Below are 16,975 nucleotides of genomic sequence, written 5' to 3'. Positions count from 1 at the left end.
AACAGATGTGAATCGTTAGTCTGCAGAATAACCTAGTGTAAGATGTATTTTGTAAATGTGGGGCTCATAAGACCAGGGGACTTCTGTGTTATGAAAAAAAAGACCAATGTGACCTCTAAATCCAAAAGAAATAGAGGCTATTTCTCAATCTCAGCAAAGTGGCAAGAGACCATCCTAAGAACAAGGATATAACTAACATGAAGAAAACTCTTATTTAATCAGTTGGATTGTCACCTTTCCTGGGCAACAAATGTGCAACAGGAGGGATGTGATCTGAGTGGAATCTAGAAAAGGAGATCCAAAAAGGAAACACCTGTCAGTGTTTATTCGCTATGTCCCGGACAAAAGGGCTCCAAGTCTAGAGCAGTGTTTTTCAAATTGTGGGCTGTAAAATTGAATCGTTGCATATCAACTGACATGTTAAACAGGATAGAATAGACCAGAGTGTATTGCATGAGGTGAAGTTAATTATTGTTTTGTGAAACTTTTATTTCAATTGTAAATATTTGTATATACATATTCATGTGAGTGTGAGTTGCATGTAAGCATGTGTTTCTCTCTGTGCATCTTGATCAAAAGTCTAAAAGCCACCGGTATACAGGTCTTATTTCAGCTTTCTAAACCAGTGATTCTCAAACTTTGGGATTTCATGGAACCATAAGTCAGCCTCCAGGAAAGGAAAAATAGGGAACTGTCAGAGAGTTGCCAATATTTTCATTCTGCCAAATTAAAAAAAAAAAATTTACATAGGATTATAATTCCCTAAAATCAAAATATTTTCCATTAAAAACAACCAGGACATAATCACAGAATACAGCATACTCTTTTAACTTAAATGCAATTGGGTTTGGGTATGTCAGTTTCACTCCCTCTTTTGTCTCCACCTTACTGAAGATTTGTGAAAACAGCCTCATGATCGTTGACCTTGGACAATAGACTGAGACATGCTCAAAATGTGAAAAGGCAGTACCTACAGTTATTCTCACCTGAATAAAACATTTTTGGGGGGTGCCTGTCTTCCTCTGCTCTGTGGCAGCACATCCTGACCTACCGCGTGTTCGTTACGTGATTTTGGACCTGAGGAGGTACTACCTCCAGGACAGGGTGCCAGGATGAAGGGAATGACCACTGTTTGTTATGTGGGGTAGCTCTCTCCTCATTCATGAATACACATGCCTTCCAAATCACTGTCTCATGCCTTTGAAGGGCATGAGTCAATTTCCCCCAAAACTTATCACCTAAGAGCGGATAAAAATAAATCTCAGGACCTAGAAACTGGAGACCTGAATGTTGTAGACCACATGACTCTGGTGTCAGGGTGGAAGTTCAGCTCATGGCCATTCCTACCTTTTTAATGGCACCATGATAAGTTTCCGAAGGTGCCCCCAGCTGTTTACGGTGTGGCCCACATCTTCAGATGCTCTTGGAGAACACTGCCCAGTCGCTCTTCGCTCCGGCTGATCCTTCATCCAGACATCCTCTTTCAGGATGCTGTTCAAACTTTCCATCTCAGCACCTTAGCCCTTGCCTTCATAGGACCTCCTTCTTTCCTGACCAATAGCCAAGCTTGAGCAGACTCTGCGAGGAACTTGCCTTACTACTTTGTTTTACTTCCATCTTCCCAATGTCTGTCAATGTTTTTGTGCCCAAGAAGAGTTTCCAGAAGCTCGTCAGTCACGCCCTTCGCTATGCCATGGCATATGACAGCTTGAAGCAGCCAGCTGGCCTCCCTCTGTGATATCTCTTTTAGCAACAACTTTTTAGAGATAACAGTTTCAGATCTGATTGTAATAAAATTGCACAGTGTCTAGTAAACAGAAACCAAAGTGAGACAGCATTTGCTCAGACTCTACTAATTCATAAACTTTTAAAAGCCAAAAGTATACTGGACTCAAGTTTACCTCTGACCCGTTTACATGAAAAGGCGGGGCGGGTGGCAGGGGCGGCTGGGGGGGGCAGGAGGGAGGGAGGTCATTAAACAAATGAGCAGCATGAATAAAATTTAAAAAGCTTGATGAGTCATTTTATTTTAAACATGTTAACACACGAATTATACGTATACAGTCCTGACAAATCCAAAGTTACGTATTCATTAAAAAGAAGAATCTAATATCGCTTTCACTTAGAAACACTTTTCCAGCAATTAGTTCAACTTACCACACATACTTGACAATAATATAATTGCATGTCTTTTTTTAAAAAAATCCTGTAATTCAGATTACATTTTTCTCTAATTTCGATGGGGCTTCCTTCCGTTTAAACTAAATTAGCTCAATCTTATGTCAGGGAGATTTACACCAGTTCCCTCTACTGGCTTCATTACCCTCTCTCTGCCCTGATTCTTTTAAAGGTCAATCCATGAACTGGAAAAACTCCATCTTCCCACGTTTTCATTTCTCTTACACCCTGCAGAGGAGTGCAATTAGCAGTGCAAGATGGACATACCTAATCACCATCGTAGATTGTGGTTCCCGTAGCAGCTGCAGTGAACTCTATACGCTAGTTACAGTGTCCAAAATGCAGACCAAGTACAACTTTCATTGAAAGGGTCTTCCGCCATAGGTGAACATCAGCTTTCATAACACCCAAAAACCCAAAAGCCCATCATGCCTCCTCTGTGCTCCTAAGGCTTTGTGATTTCTTTTTCCTTTTTTGTTTTTCTATTACAACGCTTAGCTCTGTCTTTCTTCCTGTTGAGAGCTTCTCCATGTCTCTATCTTTGGACTTTTCCCAACTTCAGCCTCATGCCTTATTGAGAGCTCTCAAATGTGGGAAACCATTAATAAATGTCTGCTGAATTGAATTAGATCATCCAGTCAAACCCTTCACGTTACACACGAGGAAACTCAGTCCCACAAGGTTGAGGGCTCAACGTCAACCAGTTAGTGTCTGAGCCGAAAATCAAGTTCGGTTCTTTTGACTTAATCCACTCAAATGCTACATTTGGTCAGACAATCTTGGCTGTGAGCAGAGGTGAGATCCAGTGACTAAAGGATGCTGGGTTGTTTCTGATTTCTAATCATATTTTATTTTTGTATCTTCTTTGTTGTTGTTGTTTTACTTAACTGGCTTTTATTAAATACAAGGAACAGAGGGAGAAGAGGGCCTATGGTATCTTGGACTATGAGGGACAGCCATGGCCCTCCCCTCCCTCTGTTCAAATTCCATTGCATGCTAAGCTTGAGGTATAAACTGGGCAGGGAAGGCAGTTGGGAGTGCTGGGAGAAGTCAGAGGTCTGTACCCGACCCAGGAAGACTCACGGGCAAGGAGGGAGGCTCCCGGACCCCAAATGTAGCTCATCCCAAGGGCCAAGGGCTGGGGGTAGCGGAACCAGGGCCTGGGCTCCAGGCCACAAAGTGAGACCTCAGTCCTGACCCCGGCCCCTTCCCATCCCAGGAGAAGGAAGGGGTAACAATGTCCACCAGTTGGAGGGTACAGGCCCCTCACTTGTGGATGTCCCAGATCCATGAGTTTGTTTGTTTATCTGTATTGTTTTTAAAGCTGAGAATCTGAGACAATGCTAGTAAAATTACTCTGCAAAAATGTTAAAGCGTTCATTAAACTGCAAAGTGTTATCACTAGAAAAGGCCTCAGAAATCAAGCAGACAAGTTTTACAAATGAGGAAAGTCAGGCCTGAAGACACAAAGTCCCTTTTGCATTGTAATATATTCCATCAGGTTTGCCATTAATCAGGCCTGATATTATGGCTGTTGTCTATGCAACAGCCTAAAATGTTTTAGAAAGAGATACTGCCAAATATGTTTCAATAAAGCAGTCACGCTCATGAGGGCAACCAGCCAGACCCTTCCTGTCTCTGCTCTTGTCACCTACCTTTGTTACCTGGATTTCGGGCTCACTCAGTATTTATTCTTTTCAGTTGGAACAGAGTCATAGCTTCAACTAAAACAACACTTCTTTGAGGCCAACAAATGTGAGCCCGAAGAGATAGGAATTTGGAATCACACATTTTTAGCATTCAGAGATTATTCAAGATAGTTCGAGCACTTTCCGAGGGTTGAACCACCAGGCAAGTACTTATTTCTACCACCTTTCATCTGTAAAAATATTTTAATGCTAAGACATGTTGCATTGCCAAACTATTTTTGAGAAAAAGCATTTTTACCAATGGGTGCTATATAGAAATAGCCTCAATTTAATCCAGGCTCCTAAATTTTAACGTGAACGTGTAGAAATTACAAAACTATGATTAATAGGTAATTTGTAGAAATCCATTATGTTGATGTTCATTAACTCAAAAAATAGAACAGAATGAGAGGAAATGGTTTTATATTTCTTCGACAGGGATTTACATTATCTATGAAAAAGAGTTTCCTGACAAATACCAGACTTGGTTACCAAAATGGTTTTGGAATTTCCTTCTTTACAGCTCTCAAATTAATATAACTTCCTTTTATGGCAGGGTAAGGAGTTTTTGTTGTTGTCCTCGGTTTTTGTTTGTTTGCTGAACAGAGAACAAAATTGTATGACTTCTTAATGTCTCTTGGTCATAATGCTTCAAGAAACAAATTCACAAAATCGACTTCAACTCACTGAAAAATAAGCCCTATTAAACCCTGAAACAGGTGAGGACCAGAACCTCCAGGATTCCCTTCACAGGCGGGGAGGCGGGGGTGGGGGTGGGGGTGAAAATTAAGATTCCACTAACTGCAGCAGGAAGGAAGAGAGGGAAATGGAGGAGGAGGAGGTGATCTATCTAGTTGAGGAAGGAAGAGTGTCACATAAATCTGTTCACCTCACAGTTCTGTCCCGAGCACTGGGCCTCCCCAAATATCAGTTAGGTCAGAAAAAAATAGTGGAACCCCTGCCCACTTCCTTTAAGCATTGTTTTTCAAGGTCTTACAGTACCTTGAGACAACATACATGAAAAGCTCTGTACTACAAGCATTATTATTACTAAGTTACTCTTCTAATTTAAATCTCTTTGCCTCAGTTCCTGTTTGCTTTAGGGCTCTGTAATGAGAAAAGCAAACGCTAAGGTTTTGTGAGGTTAAGGGGTTTCCTGAGATTGAGAAGGGACAACTTCATTGCTGCATTAGGCATTTGCCTCGTATTGTCTTCCACTCGCTTCTTGTGCGTAAATCTTGCTTTTCCCCAAACGCTGAACTTCTCCATGATAAAAAACCTTGATAGATATTTTCTTGTGTTGTCTGAGTCTGTGCTGAGCGTGTAGCAACTCACTTGAAGTAGTCAGTCCATTGTTCTGTGGGGAAGCCTGGGGCACCCGCACGTACTTCCTTTGGACGTACCACAAAGCGCTCTGTGAATGAGCAAGTCAGAAAGGGGCCCAGAGCAAGTATTAATTTGGAATATTTTGAATTTTGAATATGGCATTTGCAACACAAAACATGAACATATTTTTGGAAACAAAAATGAAATCACATCTTCGAAGCCACAAGGCGAAACTAGACTGTTACATTAAGAGTTTTTACTTATTCGATGCATATATTTCACACATACGTTGCTTACCATATTACAGGCACTGGTCCAAGCAGTTCGCAAATGTGAACTTATTTAATCCTTATAAGAACCTACAACAATTAAGATAAGAATTATTATTACTTGCATTTTATAATAAAAACTTGAGGCCTAGGAAGGAAACGTGATTTGGCCAAAGTCACAGAACCTTGGTGGAATTTGAGCCTGGGAGGTGTGGTCTGAGTGTCCACGCTCTTGACTGTTATTCTGTTTGCAAGCTAATCAGCTGCGCAGGGGCAGAGAGAGAGAGAAGGAGAGAGGGAGGGGGAGAGCTATGAGAGAGCAAGACGAGCTGCCATCTTCCATTCTCAATACATTCATTTCCATTTCTGCCCCCAAGTCAATTTTGTCACCTCCTAAGTAAAGTACGGGGCGGGGGGGAAGAGGGGTAAGGATCAGTGAAGCGCACGTCCAATCCTCCGAAGGGCAGCATTTGGAAATGGCCCATATCACTTCTGCTTACATCCACTGCTGTAGTGGCACATTACACAGAAGAAGGCTCTCTCCTCTCACCTGGATTCCCGCAACATATCTCTGCTCGAATGACCCTGTAACAAAGACTTTCTTGACCACGCTATCTAAGGTAGTGCCCTTGTCACCCTCTGGTCCCTTATTCTGCTTTATTTTTCATCATAGTACTTACCACTGTCTGACATTACCCTGAATTTTTATCACCTGTCTCCACTCCCCCCTCAGAGCATAAGCACCATATAAACAGAGACTTGTCTCTTGTTTGCTGTTATATTCTTCGTACCTACCTGCTACTCAGTAATATTTGTCGATTGGATGAACGAATGATGAATAAACAATGTGCTAAGGCATCCCCCTGCCTCTGACCTTGACAACAAAACAAGATGGGAAAAAAAGTTTGGTTATCTTAACTGGCACCAGAATTCTTCTCAGGAAGGTAGGAAACTATTTTTTATGATAATAACAATATACCTCTTTGAGGTAAAGGGTAAAACCCAAGAGCCAGTGTTTGAGTAAAATTTCCCTTCATGAAATAGAATGTGGAGGTAAGGAGAAGACGGGAAGGCATAAAACTGGGAAGAGAAGAAGCAATAAGATGTCAGAATCCTCCTGACAGGGACCCTGAAATTGCATTAACATTCACTACACTCGTGAATGCTTTGTGTAGGCAAGTTCTGTGATGCTGAGGGAAGGGCTGAGGTTCGTGACCGGGCAGGTATGGAGTCATACAGAAATGGCACATTGGGAAATGGGAGTCCAAGAGGCAGAGAAGGCCTTGCGAATGCAAAACCTCCAGGATTTCCAAAACTTGCGGCATTCCCTAAATGGCAGCTCAGGGGAGTGAAGTAGAATCTACCTTTTATGTCAACGTTATATATTATTTAGGCTTCATCACTCATTTATACAGGATTTCCTTATATGTTGCTGTATTTCACAGCGACATCACTGATAGGTTATACGGGGACTTTGGTTGGGAGAGATTAGGGTTATGTAAAATTATGCTTTTCATCATTAATATTTCCAGTGAAAGTGAACATTTAATTCCTCTCCATTGCCTCAGCAAAGGGTAAAAGGACCTGCAGGCCTTCTACAAACTACACCTTTGCTTTTATCTGCACCCACTACAAGATCAGTGCAGAGGGAAGCCAGATATGGTCAAATGATCATTCACCTTCCCCAAAAAAAAGTTAACCTGCCAGTCTCATGGCAGAAGGTACGTGACTCCTGGCTCAGAGACAAAGACTTTATTATTCAGGGCCCAGGACGCAAATAAATGTCATGTTCTCATCAGTTCCCTTTCCCTCCCCTCCTCAAGTCACACGGGGGTGATGCAGAGAGGCACATCGGTAGATCCTGCACATGTCATGGATTCGTAGCCCATGTGAAGAACCTCAAGTTTAGGAAACTCCAATCTTTTATAAAAAGCTACAATCTGGGGCACCCGGCTGGCTCAGTCAGCTGAGCATCCAACTTCAGCTCAGGTCATGATCTCACTGCTCATGGGTTCGAGCCCCGCATCAGGCTCTGTGCTGACAGCTCGGAGCCTGGAGCCTGCTTTGGATTCTGTGTGTGTCTCTATCTGCCCCTCCCCCTCTCGCACTCTGTCTCTTCCTACCGCCCCCCTCAAAAATAAATAAACTTTTAAAAAAAAGCTACAGTCTGCCTGACCTTTGCCCAAGAATCTGCCCACCCCTTGCTTTATTATACTGGACATTAAATAATCTTACCCTCTGCTCCTTCTCCATCCTCTGCTACTATCTCTGTTTTCCAAGGTTATTCACTCTTCATTCTTGAAAATATAGTCCAGAACAAAAGACTGTCAGTATAGCTGCTCAAAAGACATTCATAAATATAAAAGATCAATGGAGAATTCCTGGCTTCTTAGCCAGGAGCTACCCACATAAAGGAGACGTCACAAGTATATGGTAGGTGGTAGAGTTTTCATCACGAAGAATAAAAAGGTGAAAATATTCCTCTTCCTCCTAGAAGACACCTTCCTTTTCTTTTCTTTTCCTTCTCTCCTCTTCTTTCCTTGAGAAAAAAACCAACATGTCATCAGGTTCTTTCTTTTCATCATGTTAATAGAATCATACAACCTCCTGCTCAAGAGGCAACTCAGTCTTTGAAAGGCTTTGAATACCACTATGGAGTTCAAAGGAGAAGATATACAGAGTGGCCAGCTTAGCTTCTCTGATTCTTTAGCCATTGAGGAGAAGGGCTTTCTTTTCTGTGGGATCATCATTCTCGGACTCTTATGGTTGTCACACTAGTAAGACCAAGAATGAAGGATTCTTGGCCTTAAGAGTTTAAATGGAAAAGGCCATATGAGTTTAAATGGAAAAGGCCAACCAAGAAGGCCATTGAGCTGCCTCTGGCACAGAGATTATGCTAAAAGATTAACCAAACCTTACTGAGTCTGTTGGGGGATTTAGATCCCTAATCATACCCTGTTGTGACTCACAGTACCCCATTCCAGCACCAAACCTAATGTCCATACCCCATATTTGTCTACCTGCCTAATTTGCTGTCGCACCAATTTTTCTTAAACAGGTCCCTTTCACATGTTCAGATACCTCTAGGAGACTTCTATATGCCATTGTATCAAGTCTATTTTTTTTAAGTTTATTTATTTATTTTGAGAGTGAGAGCGTGTGCACTCACGTCGGGGAGGGGCGGAGAGAGAGAATCCCTAGCAGGCTCTGCACTGTCAGAGCTGAGCCCAACACGGGCTCAATCTCACCAATGGAACCATGAAATCATGACCTGAGCAGAAATCAAGAGTCTGACGGTTAACTGACTGAGCCATCCACGCGCCCCTCCATTTTATCAAGGCTAACGTCTCATACCTAATTTCTAAGGAACACATTAGTATGTAATGAGTAGACTTAATTTTTCAAAAATGTCTTCCAAGAGTTGATTGCTAAATGTCACTATTTTCTCCCAGACAGAAATAGGACTTAACTTAGGTCAACTAAACGGTGAGTGTGGCTACTCAGGGTTACCTCAAATTCTAACCTATCACCAGTGCTTTCCTTTATTGCCTTTGTTTTTCCCTTGTACAAACTTTTGATGCCCTTAGAATTTGTGTCAAAGTCATCATGTACTTCCATGCCATTTTGCACAGGACAGGTCCCCATTACACAGCTCCTCATAGTCGCCATTGCTTATAAAGTTGTACGAGAAAGCAAATTACATCACAACATAAAACTATTCACTTGTGATCACATATAAATATAATTTCCAAAAGATATACTCCAAATCCATAAAGATGATTACTTCTGATAAGAGGTGAAAGCGAATGGGATGAAAATGGTGATGGAAAGGGCCCTCAGCTTTACTCATAACAGAATTTTGAAAGAAGAATGTATTCTTGTTGAGGTGGATTGTTTCCAAAGATGGCTACAACAATCTGTCCCATGAGGCTTAGCCTTTATCCTGGGCCTCTGCTGCTCCTCTCATAGAGAGGGGGTGTCTATTTCCTATCTCCTTGAATCTGAGCTTGGTCTGTGACCTACCTACTTGGACCAATAGAATGCGGTAGAAATGACAAGGGAAGAGTTCCACAACCTAGCCTTGAGAGGTCCTGAAGATTTTGCTTCCACACCCTGGGAATCCTGAGGCACCATGTAAACAAGTTTGGCCTCCCTACTAGAGAGACTAGAGGGAGAGTCCCTGGAGGCTGAAAGATGGAGGAGAGAGAAATCCCAGCATTCTAGTCAACCCAGCTAAGGAGTCAGACATGTGACTGAGACCATCCTGGGATCCATTACAGGTGAACGAGCGTGTCTAACCAGATGACCCATTCTAACTGTGCCCTGCCACATCAATCACAGAACCACGAGGACATAAAAGTCAATTGTCGTTTTCAGCCACTGAATTTCAGGCTGGTTTGTTACATAGCAATAGACAACTGTTATGTTACTTGTGTTATGCAAAATTACTTTTAAAAAAGTAAGCCCACATGCAAACCTTTCTTCCTATCTAACAAGGAGCCTCTCTCCTCTCCCCACCTCAACTTCATGTGTCTAGTGTCTCCACTCATCTAACTGATGACACCATGTCTAACAATGCAGTGCAAAATCAATGCAAATCAATGCAAAATCAGGGCAAAGTGATTATAATGTGAAACTGAAAATCTTTCAGAATACGTAAGAAATCACGAAGTTGATGAGGGTAATGTTAAAGAAACCCCTGAATCATGGACAACTCTTCTGACAAACGAGAGTCTGCAGCTGGAAATAGTTCACATTTAAAGAAGAAGAAACAAAATCCATGCAGATGATGAAACAATAAGTGCTTCAAAAGGGAGTGTTTTGAATGTCAAAATTTAAGAGAGGCTCTCAGAAAACTGATGAAGCCCTCAAATATTTTTGCAATAATGACCCTTTTTATATTTGTCCACAGAAGTCAAATGGGAAGGGACATTGTATCATGATACTGTATAATTTTGTTAGAAAATCATGCTTCTCAAAGTCAACATTTTTTTTAAATTTTTTTTTAATGTTTATTTATTTCTGAGACAGGGACAGAGCATGAGCGGGGGAGGAGCAGAGAGAGAGGGAGACACAGAATCGGAAGCAGGCTCCAGGCTCCGAGCTGTCAGCACAGAGCCCGATGAGAGGCTCGAACTCACGGACCTTGAAATCTTGACCTGAGCCAAAGTCGGACGCTTAACTGACTGAGCCACGCAGGCGCCTCTTATTGTCCCAATTTTAAAAGTGGATTTGGGGTACCGATTATCTGAGGAAATAGGGGTCTCTGTAAATATCTTCATCTCCCTAACTAGCAGATGTAGTCTTAGAGAATGCTTTACTAATGTCCCCTGGATAGTTCATCAAACCTAGAACTAAGCAGATAGCGGGGACTCAAAAATTCAATAAATGTGATGACAAATGACCTGCCGATTGATTGGCTGACCTATAGATTTTGCCACCAAAGAACAGCACTTTTCCATTATCAATCCCTGACCCAGTATGAGCTGGCATTTGTTCCTCTCAAAACTGTTCATAGAAGGCCTATTACAAACTTCCTGCTGAAAGCACTTTCAAAGGCTGGATACATTTAAAACCAATTCAAGCATGTAAAGTCGTTTTAGGAAATAAGCCCCACGTCCCAAGGGCTCAGCTGAGGAGGGCCATGTTTCAGAACAGGTGTGCCACTTGACTGAACAGGAATTTGGAAATGTCAAACATTAGAAGCACTTCAGAAACTCCAACTCAAGCTGCCCGACGTTGCACTTCTGGGCACGTGTCAATAAGTGACTTGCACAGATAGGTATTTGAGAAAATCTCTCAGTGCAGATCCAGAATTAGCTAAACCAAATTGGCATGGTAGGTTCTTAAAGAGACCATACTTTGGCTTGTTTGTTTGTTTTTCCTTTTGCAATTTTACTTCTCCAAAGAAACTCTGTGTTTTAAAAACTAGTCATTCAAGGGGCGCCTGGGTGGCTCAGTCGGTTAAGCGTCCGACTTCGGCTCAGGTCACGATCTCACAGTCTGTGAGTTCGAGCCCCGCGTCGGGCTCTGGGCTGATGGCTCAGAGCCTGGATTCTGTGTGTGTCTCTCTCTCTGCCCCTCCCCCATTCATGCTCTGTCTCTCTCTGTCTCAAAAATAAATAACGTTAAAAAAATTAAAAAAAAACCTAGTCATTCAAAAATTCACCTTCTACTACATGATAACCGTCCGTAACAGCATGACATATTTGAATATTCCTTAAGTTCAGGCACTTGCAACTTCTTTTGCACCCCCAACCGCAAGAGTCATAAGAATTGGGCTACTTTCCTTGCTCTTATCAGGGTTACTTCCATCCACCTGAAAATTAAAAATTAACACTGCAAGCTTGTCTGCAAGTACCTTTTAAACTTGGCCCCTCCCCGTAGGACACCATTCCTTCTGCAGCCCACCAGTCCTTCTAGGGCAAGTGCAAACAATACTTTCCGTTACAATAACTTGTATGCGGGAACACACACACACACACACACACACACACACACACACACACACGCACACGAAGCAGTGTTTCATCTGTAGCAAAGCAGCCAGAGAAAAGTTTACTGGCTCTAGCCAATTGGAGGCTGTGGAGCTGAGCCAAATTAGCATGTTTTTCTCCGCCTCTAGATGAAGTCATGATTGAAACATGGCCTTGAACTTCTTTCATAAAGGGATAGAAGAGTAGGAAAGAAAAGCTAAACCTGCAGGAAAGTGCCCCGTGCCGAGGAGAACGCGGTTAGGAAGTGTGCGCCTGCTTCTGAACCCTGAGTGGTTCTCAGTTCTGTAACCTTCGCCTCCCACTGGGTGGAGTAGGGCTTTTAAGAGCAGCTGGAATGCAGTTCCCCTGATCAGTGTAGCCAGTTGTTGCCTGTCTGAACCTCTGCCAGTCCTGGAGAGCGGTGCTCTGAGCTCAAGCCAGCAGGCCTCTTTCTGCCCGCTCGCTGCCGTCCTTCTTGCCGGAGAAGAACGTTCCCACCTGTCCAGCCATGGGGGAGGACGCCGCCCAAGCTGAGAAGTTTCAGCACCCGGGGTCTGCCGTGTGGCAGGAGAAGCCAGCCAGCCCCAGCCTCGCGCCCTCTTCCACGCCGAGCCCCAGCCTGAACCTGGGGAGCGCGGAGGAGGCCATCCGGGACAACTCGCAGGTGAACGCCGTCACGGTGCTCACGCTCCTGGACAAGCTGGTGAACATGCTGGATGCCGTGCAGGAGAACCAGCACAATATGGAGCAGCGGCAGATCAGCCTAGAGGGCTCCGTGAAGGGCATCCAGAACGACCTCACCAAGCTCTCCAAATACCAGGCCTCCACCAGCAACACGGTGAGCAAGCTGCTGGAGAAGTCCCGCAAGGTCAGCGCCCACACTCGCGCGGTCAAGGAGCGCATGGACAGGCAGAGCGCGCAGGTGAAGCGGCTGGAGAACAACCACGCCCAGCTCCTCAGGCGCAACCATTTCAAAGTGCTCATCTTCCAGGTCAGTGCCCCCTCCTCCTCCTCCCGCCCAGCTGGGATTCCTCAGCCTTCGTGGTCTCAGTCAGCCTGGCTCTCACAGCCACTTCTACATCTGTCCTGCCTGTCAGGGATCCCACACACACCAGGCGTTGTCCCCATCCGCCTTCAGCAGGAGTGTGACCTCCGCACCCGGGGGTGGGAATTTCTCAGGTCACGGCAGCCTAAACCCAAGGCAGTTGCCCCAGAGGTTAGTACGCCAGGCTCATTTGTTAGGGAGCACCTGGACGCACTCCATGCAGGTTGGGACGGTGAGCAGGTGCGTGCACCCGAGTCAGATTCATGTGTCTCCTTGCATTATGAACTTGGGGCTCTGACTGCAGCTGTTAGCTGGACAGGGCATATTAATTCAGTGCCTGTTGATTAACTCTTTGTGGAAATGAGATAATCATCTGATTTTTTTTTTTTAATCAAGAAGTCAAATTCATGACTGCTTCTCTCTTTGTCTAAAGGCTGCGAATGTTTGAGAAGCTAACCAAGTACTGAAGACTGATTGCATTAGAATTGAACTAGTCTCTTCCTTTAAGATTCTTGTCACCAAAGCAATCTTTGTTATTTTCTGGCAAATAATGCAGTAAAAATACAGAGCATAACTCTTTACAGATACAAGAGGTATGCTTCTTATTGCTCAGAGAAGCCACAACTGTAAAATAAAAGCAGTGTTATCAGTTTTAGTTGCAAAGGCTAGTCTCGAATATTTTCTCTTTCCGATGGTTGCCTTAGAATAAAAAGGCCACTTAATTTTTTTTAATGCATCAATGATGCAGTTAATGTAGTAAGAGGGTATCTGGGGACAGGGAGGTTGCGTGGGGCTGTTGTTCCGCCAAGTGGTGGGCATTTGTGAATCCAAGGGTAGCCCTGCCCAAGGCTGGAAGTCCTTCCGCCCAATGGAACGCAGCCAACACAGAGCCCAGGAAGCAATTGCCATGCCTGCCCTAGGGCTGTCTCCTTGTGACCATGTGAATAGGAGAGGATTTCAAAGCCATGGAGGGGAGAGGCTATAACCAACTGTTTGATTGTGAAAGGCACACAAGAAGAGCCTTCATCTCCCAAGGGAGATTTAGAAATTGGAATTTAAGCCGAGGGAGCCTTCTTTTTTCTAAATGAATCTGCTCCGCCAAGTTAGAACCTAAGCCTCTTTCCCTCCTTAAAAGGAAAGACTCATCTGGCTGTTTTTTTGTCCTCCCCAAATTGCACTTGATGTAAAGCTTCAGGCAGCTGATGTCCTCCTATACCTTGCAGGCTTTTGCAGCCCAGACATTTTTTAGCCTTTAATGCAAATGGAATAGCTTTTCATGCACCAGATGAACTGAAAAGAGATACGGTGACTGCGCCTTTCTTAAGCCATATAAGATCCTTTACTTTATTAGCCTAAAAGATATTAGAAATCTCAGCTCTCAAGGCATTTCTAAATTAAATACTGATCTCCAAACAAAACCAAACATGTGCAGACATGTTTAAATCTGAGTCATCAAAGGAAATTTTCCTCCCTCCAGTATGAATCAGGGAGATTATCTCTTGTCCTCTATCCTTAGTTAAGGGAGGAAGAAGTATCTAGTAGAGGAAGATCATAATTTGTCGGGATCGGTTTATGTTTCATTTTGCCGCGGATGTTCTGTAGTTGTTGGAGGCAGGGACGGAAGAGATATGTGAGTAAAAATTCAAGAGAATTGTAAATCTGACATTTGAAAAAAACAACAGGTGGGGAACTTAAAGACTCAGGCTGCTGTTGAGCCATACCCCGGTCTCCTCTTTTGTCACATTGGATTGACAGGTGTGAAATTGCAGCCAGAAGTGGTCGGAATTCTCCATAGAGTGAGTAAAAGGTGAAACAGGGGTGCGCAAGACCAAGGTGGAAGCTAAGAGAATCCAAAGCAACATATTCAGGCTCCATTCTACGCCTCTTAACAAGCCGCCCCCAAGGACCTTTTTTTTTTTTTTTTTAAAGAGCAGGTTAGGAAGCAAGGACCTAAAGGCAAGGAACTGGAGCTTTCTTAAGCCATGTAAATCCTTTCGTAGCCTGAAGGATATTAGAAATCTCAACTCTCAAGACATCGTAAGGTGGTTATTTTGCAAAAACAAATGTGGGTGCAGTCTCTTCATGGAGAGTTGTTCTTTCTCTTAAAGTAGGGGCTCGCAGGGTACCAGTCGAGGGGTTGGGGTTGAGAAGATCTATTTTGTCACATAGACACTGGTTCAAATGCTAGTTTCACCGCTTGCCAACTATGTGATCTTGTGCACATTTTGCAGCTTCTCCAAGCTTCTGTTTTCTCATCTGTACACTGAGGATATGAATAGGAGCAAAACATTTGTCAGCTCTTTTAGTAAGCCCTGCATGCTCTAAGTATCCTTCTGTGCATTCTCTCATTTGCCCTCAACTTACAGATGAGGAGGCTGCAATTCGAAGGTATCTATATCTTGTTTGAAGTTATTTAGTAACGTCAAGCAGTGAGGCAGGGATTTGAACTCACATATTGATTCCATGCTCTTAAACATGGATGCTTTTCCCTTTGTATCTCTCACAGGGTGAGGAATAAATGCAATAACCTGTTTAAAATAGTTAGTGAGTTACATGGTGTAAGAACTCAAGGAATAGAAGCTATTCCTGGGTGGATCTGACATGCATTTACACAGTGAAGGTTATACTTTAGCTTATTTAGAAACATGGCTGCTGAGTGAAAACTGACCCCACCCTACTCGAGATCTGACAACAGCCAGGCCTATGCTTTTTAGATGGGACTCATTAAAAGCTACATACCCACGCACGCTCACACACACTCTCTTCCATTCCCTGCCATACATCATGTGGCAACTACCATGTCGAAATCAATATTATATCCCCGATACACCATGAGAGCAAAGGACTCTGCCCAAAGGGCCTACCCAAAATAGCCCCTTCTAGTGGCAGGCTTTACTGTGTGGCTGAGAGCGGGTGGGTGAGAGAGTAAGAAGGCAGAGGATACACGAGTTGCCACTCCATAGGTCATTTGTTGTTTTCAATCCCCTTGAATCCTATGCCAGACTTTCCTCTTCTAAATTCATTGGTTTTCTAATTCAAGACAAAAAAATGGGTGTGAAAATTTTATGTTCTTAATGTGTATTTATTTTTTAGAGACAGCGAGAGTGCAAATAGGGAAGGGGCACAGAGAGAGAGAGAGGGGGACAGAGGATCTGAAGCAGGCTCTCTGCTGATAGCAGTGACCCCAAATGCGGGGCTCGAACCCACGAACCGTGATATCGTGACCTGAGCCGAAGTCAGACGCTGAACCAACTGAGCCACCCAGGCGCCCCTATGTGAAAAATTTTAAGACGAGAAAGTGAGGAAAGCAAATCTGTCACCTGGGCAGATGTAGCACTGTCATGTTTAGAAGATGAGGTTTCCAGTTTGTAAGGTCCTGTCGTGTCCTCCAGAATCTGCAGGTGCTTTTTGGTTGTTGGTTGCTCAGTTGGTTTGTCTACTAGACACTTCAACGTTCGCATTTTATTTTTAATTCCAACTTTTGTCCTTAATTTGTCCTATTTAAAATGTGTTATTTATGTATTTCAATGTGTGCTGAACTTACAAGGTTGTTGTGGCTTTAAAGCCCCCTCCTACCTTTAGCAGTTACTTCAAATTATAGCCACTGGCACCTAAAACTCGAGAATAGTCACCTCCCTTTGAGTGATGAAGCAAATTGTAAAATCCTTGTTAAACTTAGCAGGTTTTCTTTTTATATATAGTTTTTAGGATAGCCTAAGATCAATGTTTGAACTCAAAATACTGTGACAGGACCCAGTGTAAATGACATAAGACTGAAAGGGGTTGGTGATCAAAAAGCAAATGCTAAAAACTAACAAGACTCATGCTTTGCCCGTAAGCATGGCTATCTTTAAATAAAAATAGAGTTTACGCAGAAAATCAGTGCATTTACCATCAAAAGGAAATTTTCTCTGTTGATTCATGAGCCTAGCGTTTCACAGCTAACTGGCCCTGAGGGTGTGGCGCCCACCTATGCCTTAAGGTTCTAGTAAT

General features: G+C 43.3%; 1 protein-coding gene across 1 annotated transcript in view; it reads left to right on the top strand.

The window, feature by feature from the left end:
- Positions 1-12,134: 12,134 nt before the first annotated feature.
- CAVIN2 (caveolae associated protein 2) overlaps positions 12,135-16,975 on the top strand; it is a 13,219-nt gene continuing 8,378 nt past the window's right edge. Inside the window, exon 1 of the mRNA XM_042949517.1 lies at positions 12,135-12,928. Coding sequence (XP_042805451.1) covers positions 12,446-12,928 — 483 coding nt within the window. The 5' untranslated portion in view covers positions 12,135-12,445. The remainder of the gene's footprint in view (positions 12,929-16,975) is intronic.

The sequence above is a fragment of the Panthera leo genome, chromosome C1 (assembly GCF_018350215.1).
Source record: "Panthera leo isolate Ple1 chromosome C1, P.leo_Ple1_pat1.1, whole genome shotgun sequence".
NCBI lineage: Eukaryota > Metazoa > Chordata > Mammalia > Carnivora > Felidae > Panthera > Panthera leo.
The sequence above is the reverse complement of the archived record's forward strand: the minus strand, read 5'-3'. Positions and strand labels throughout refer to the sequence as shown.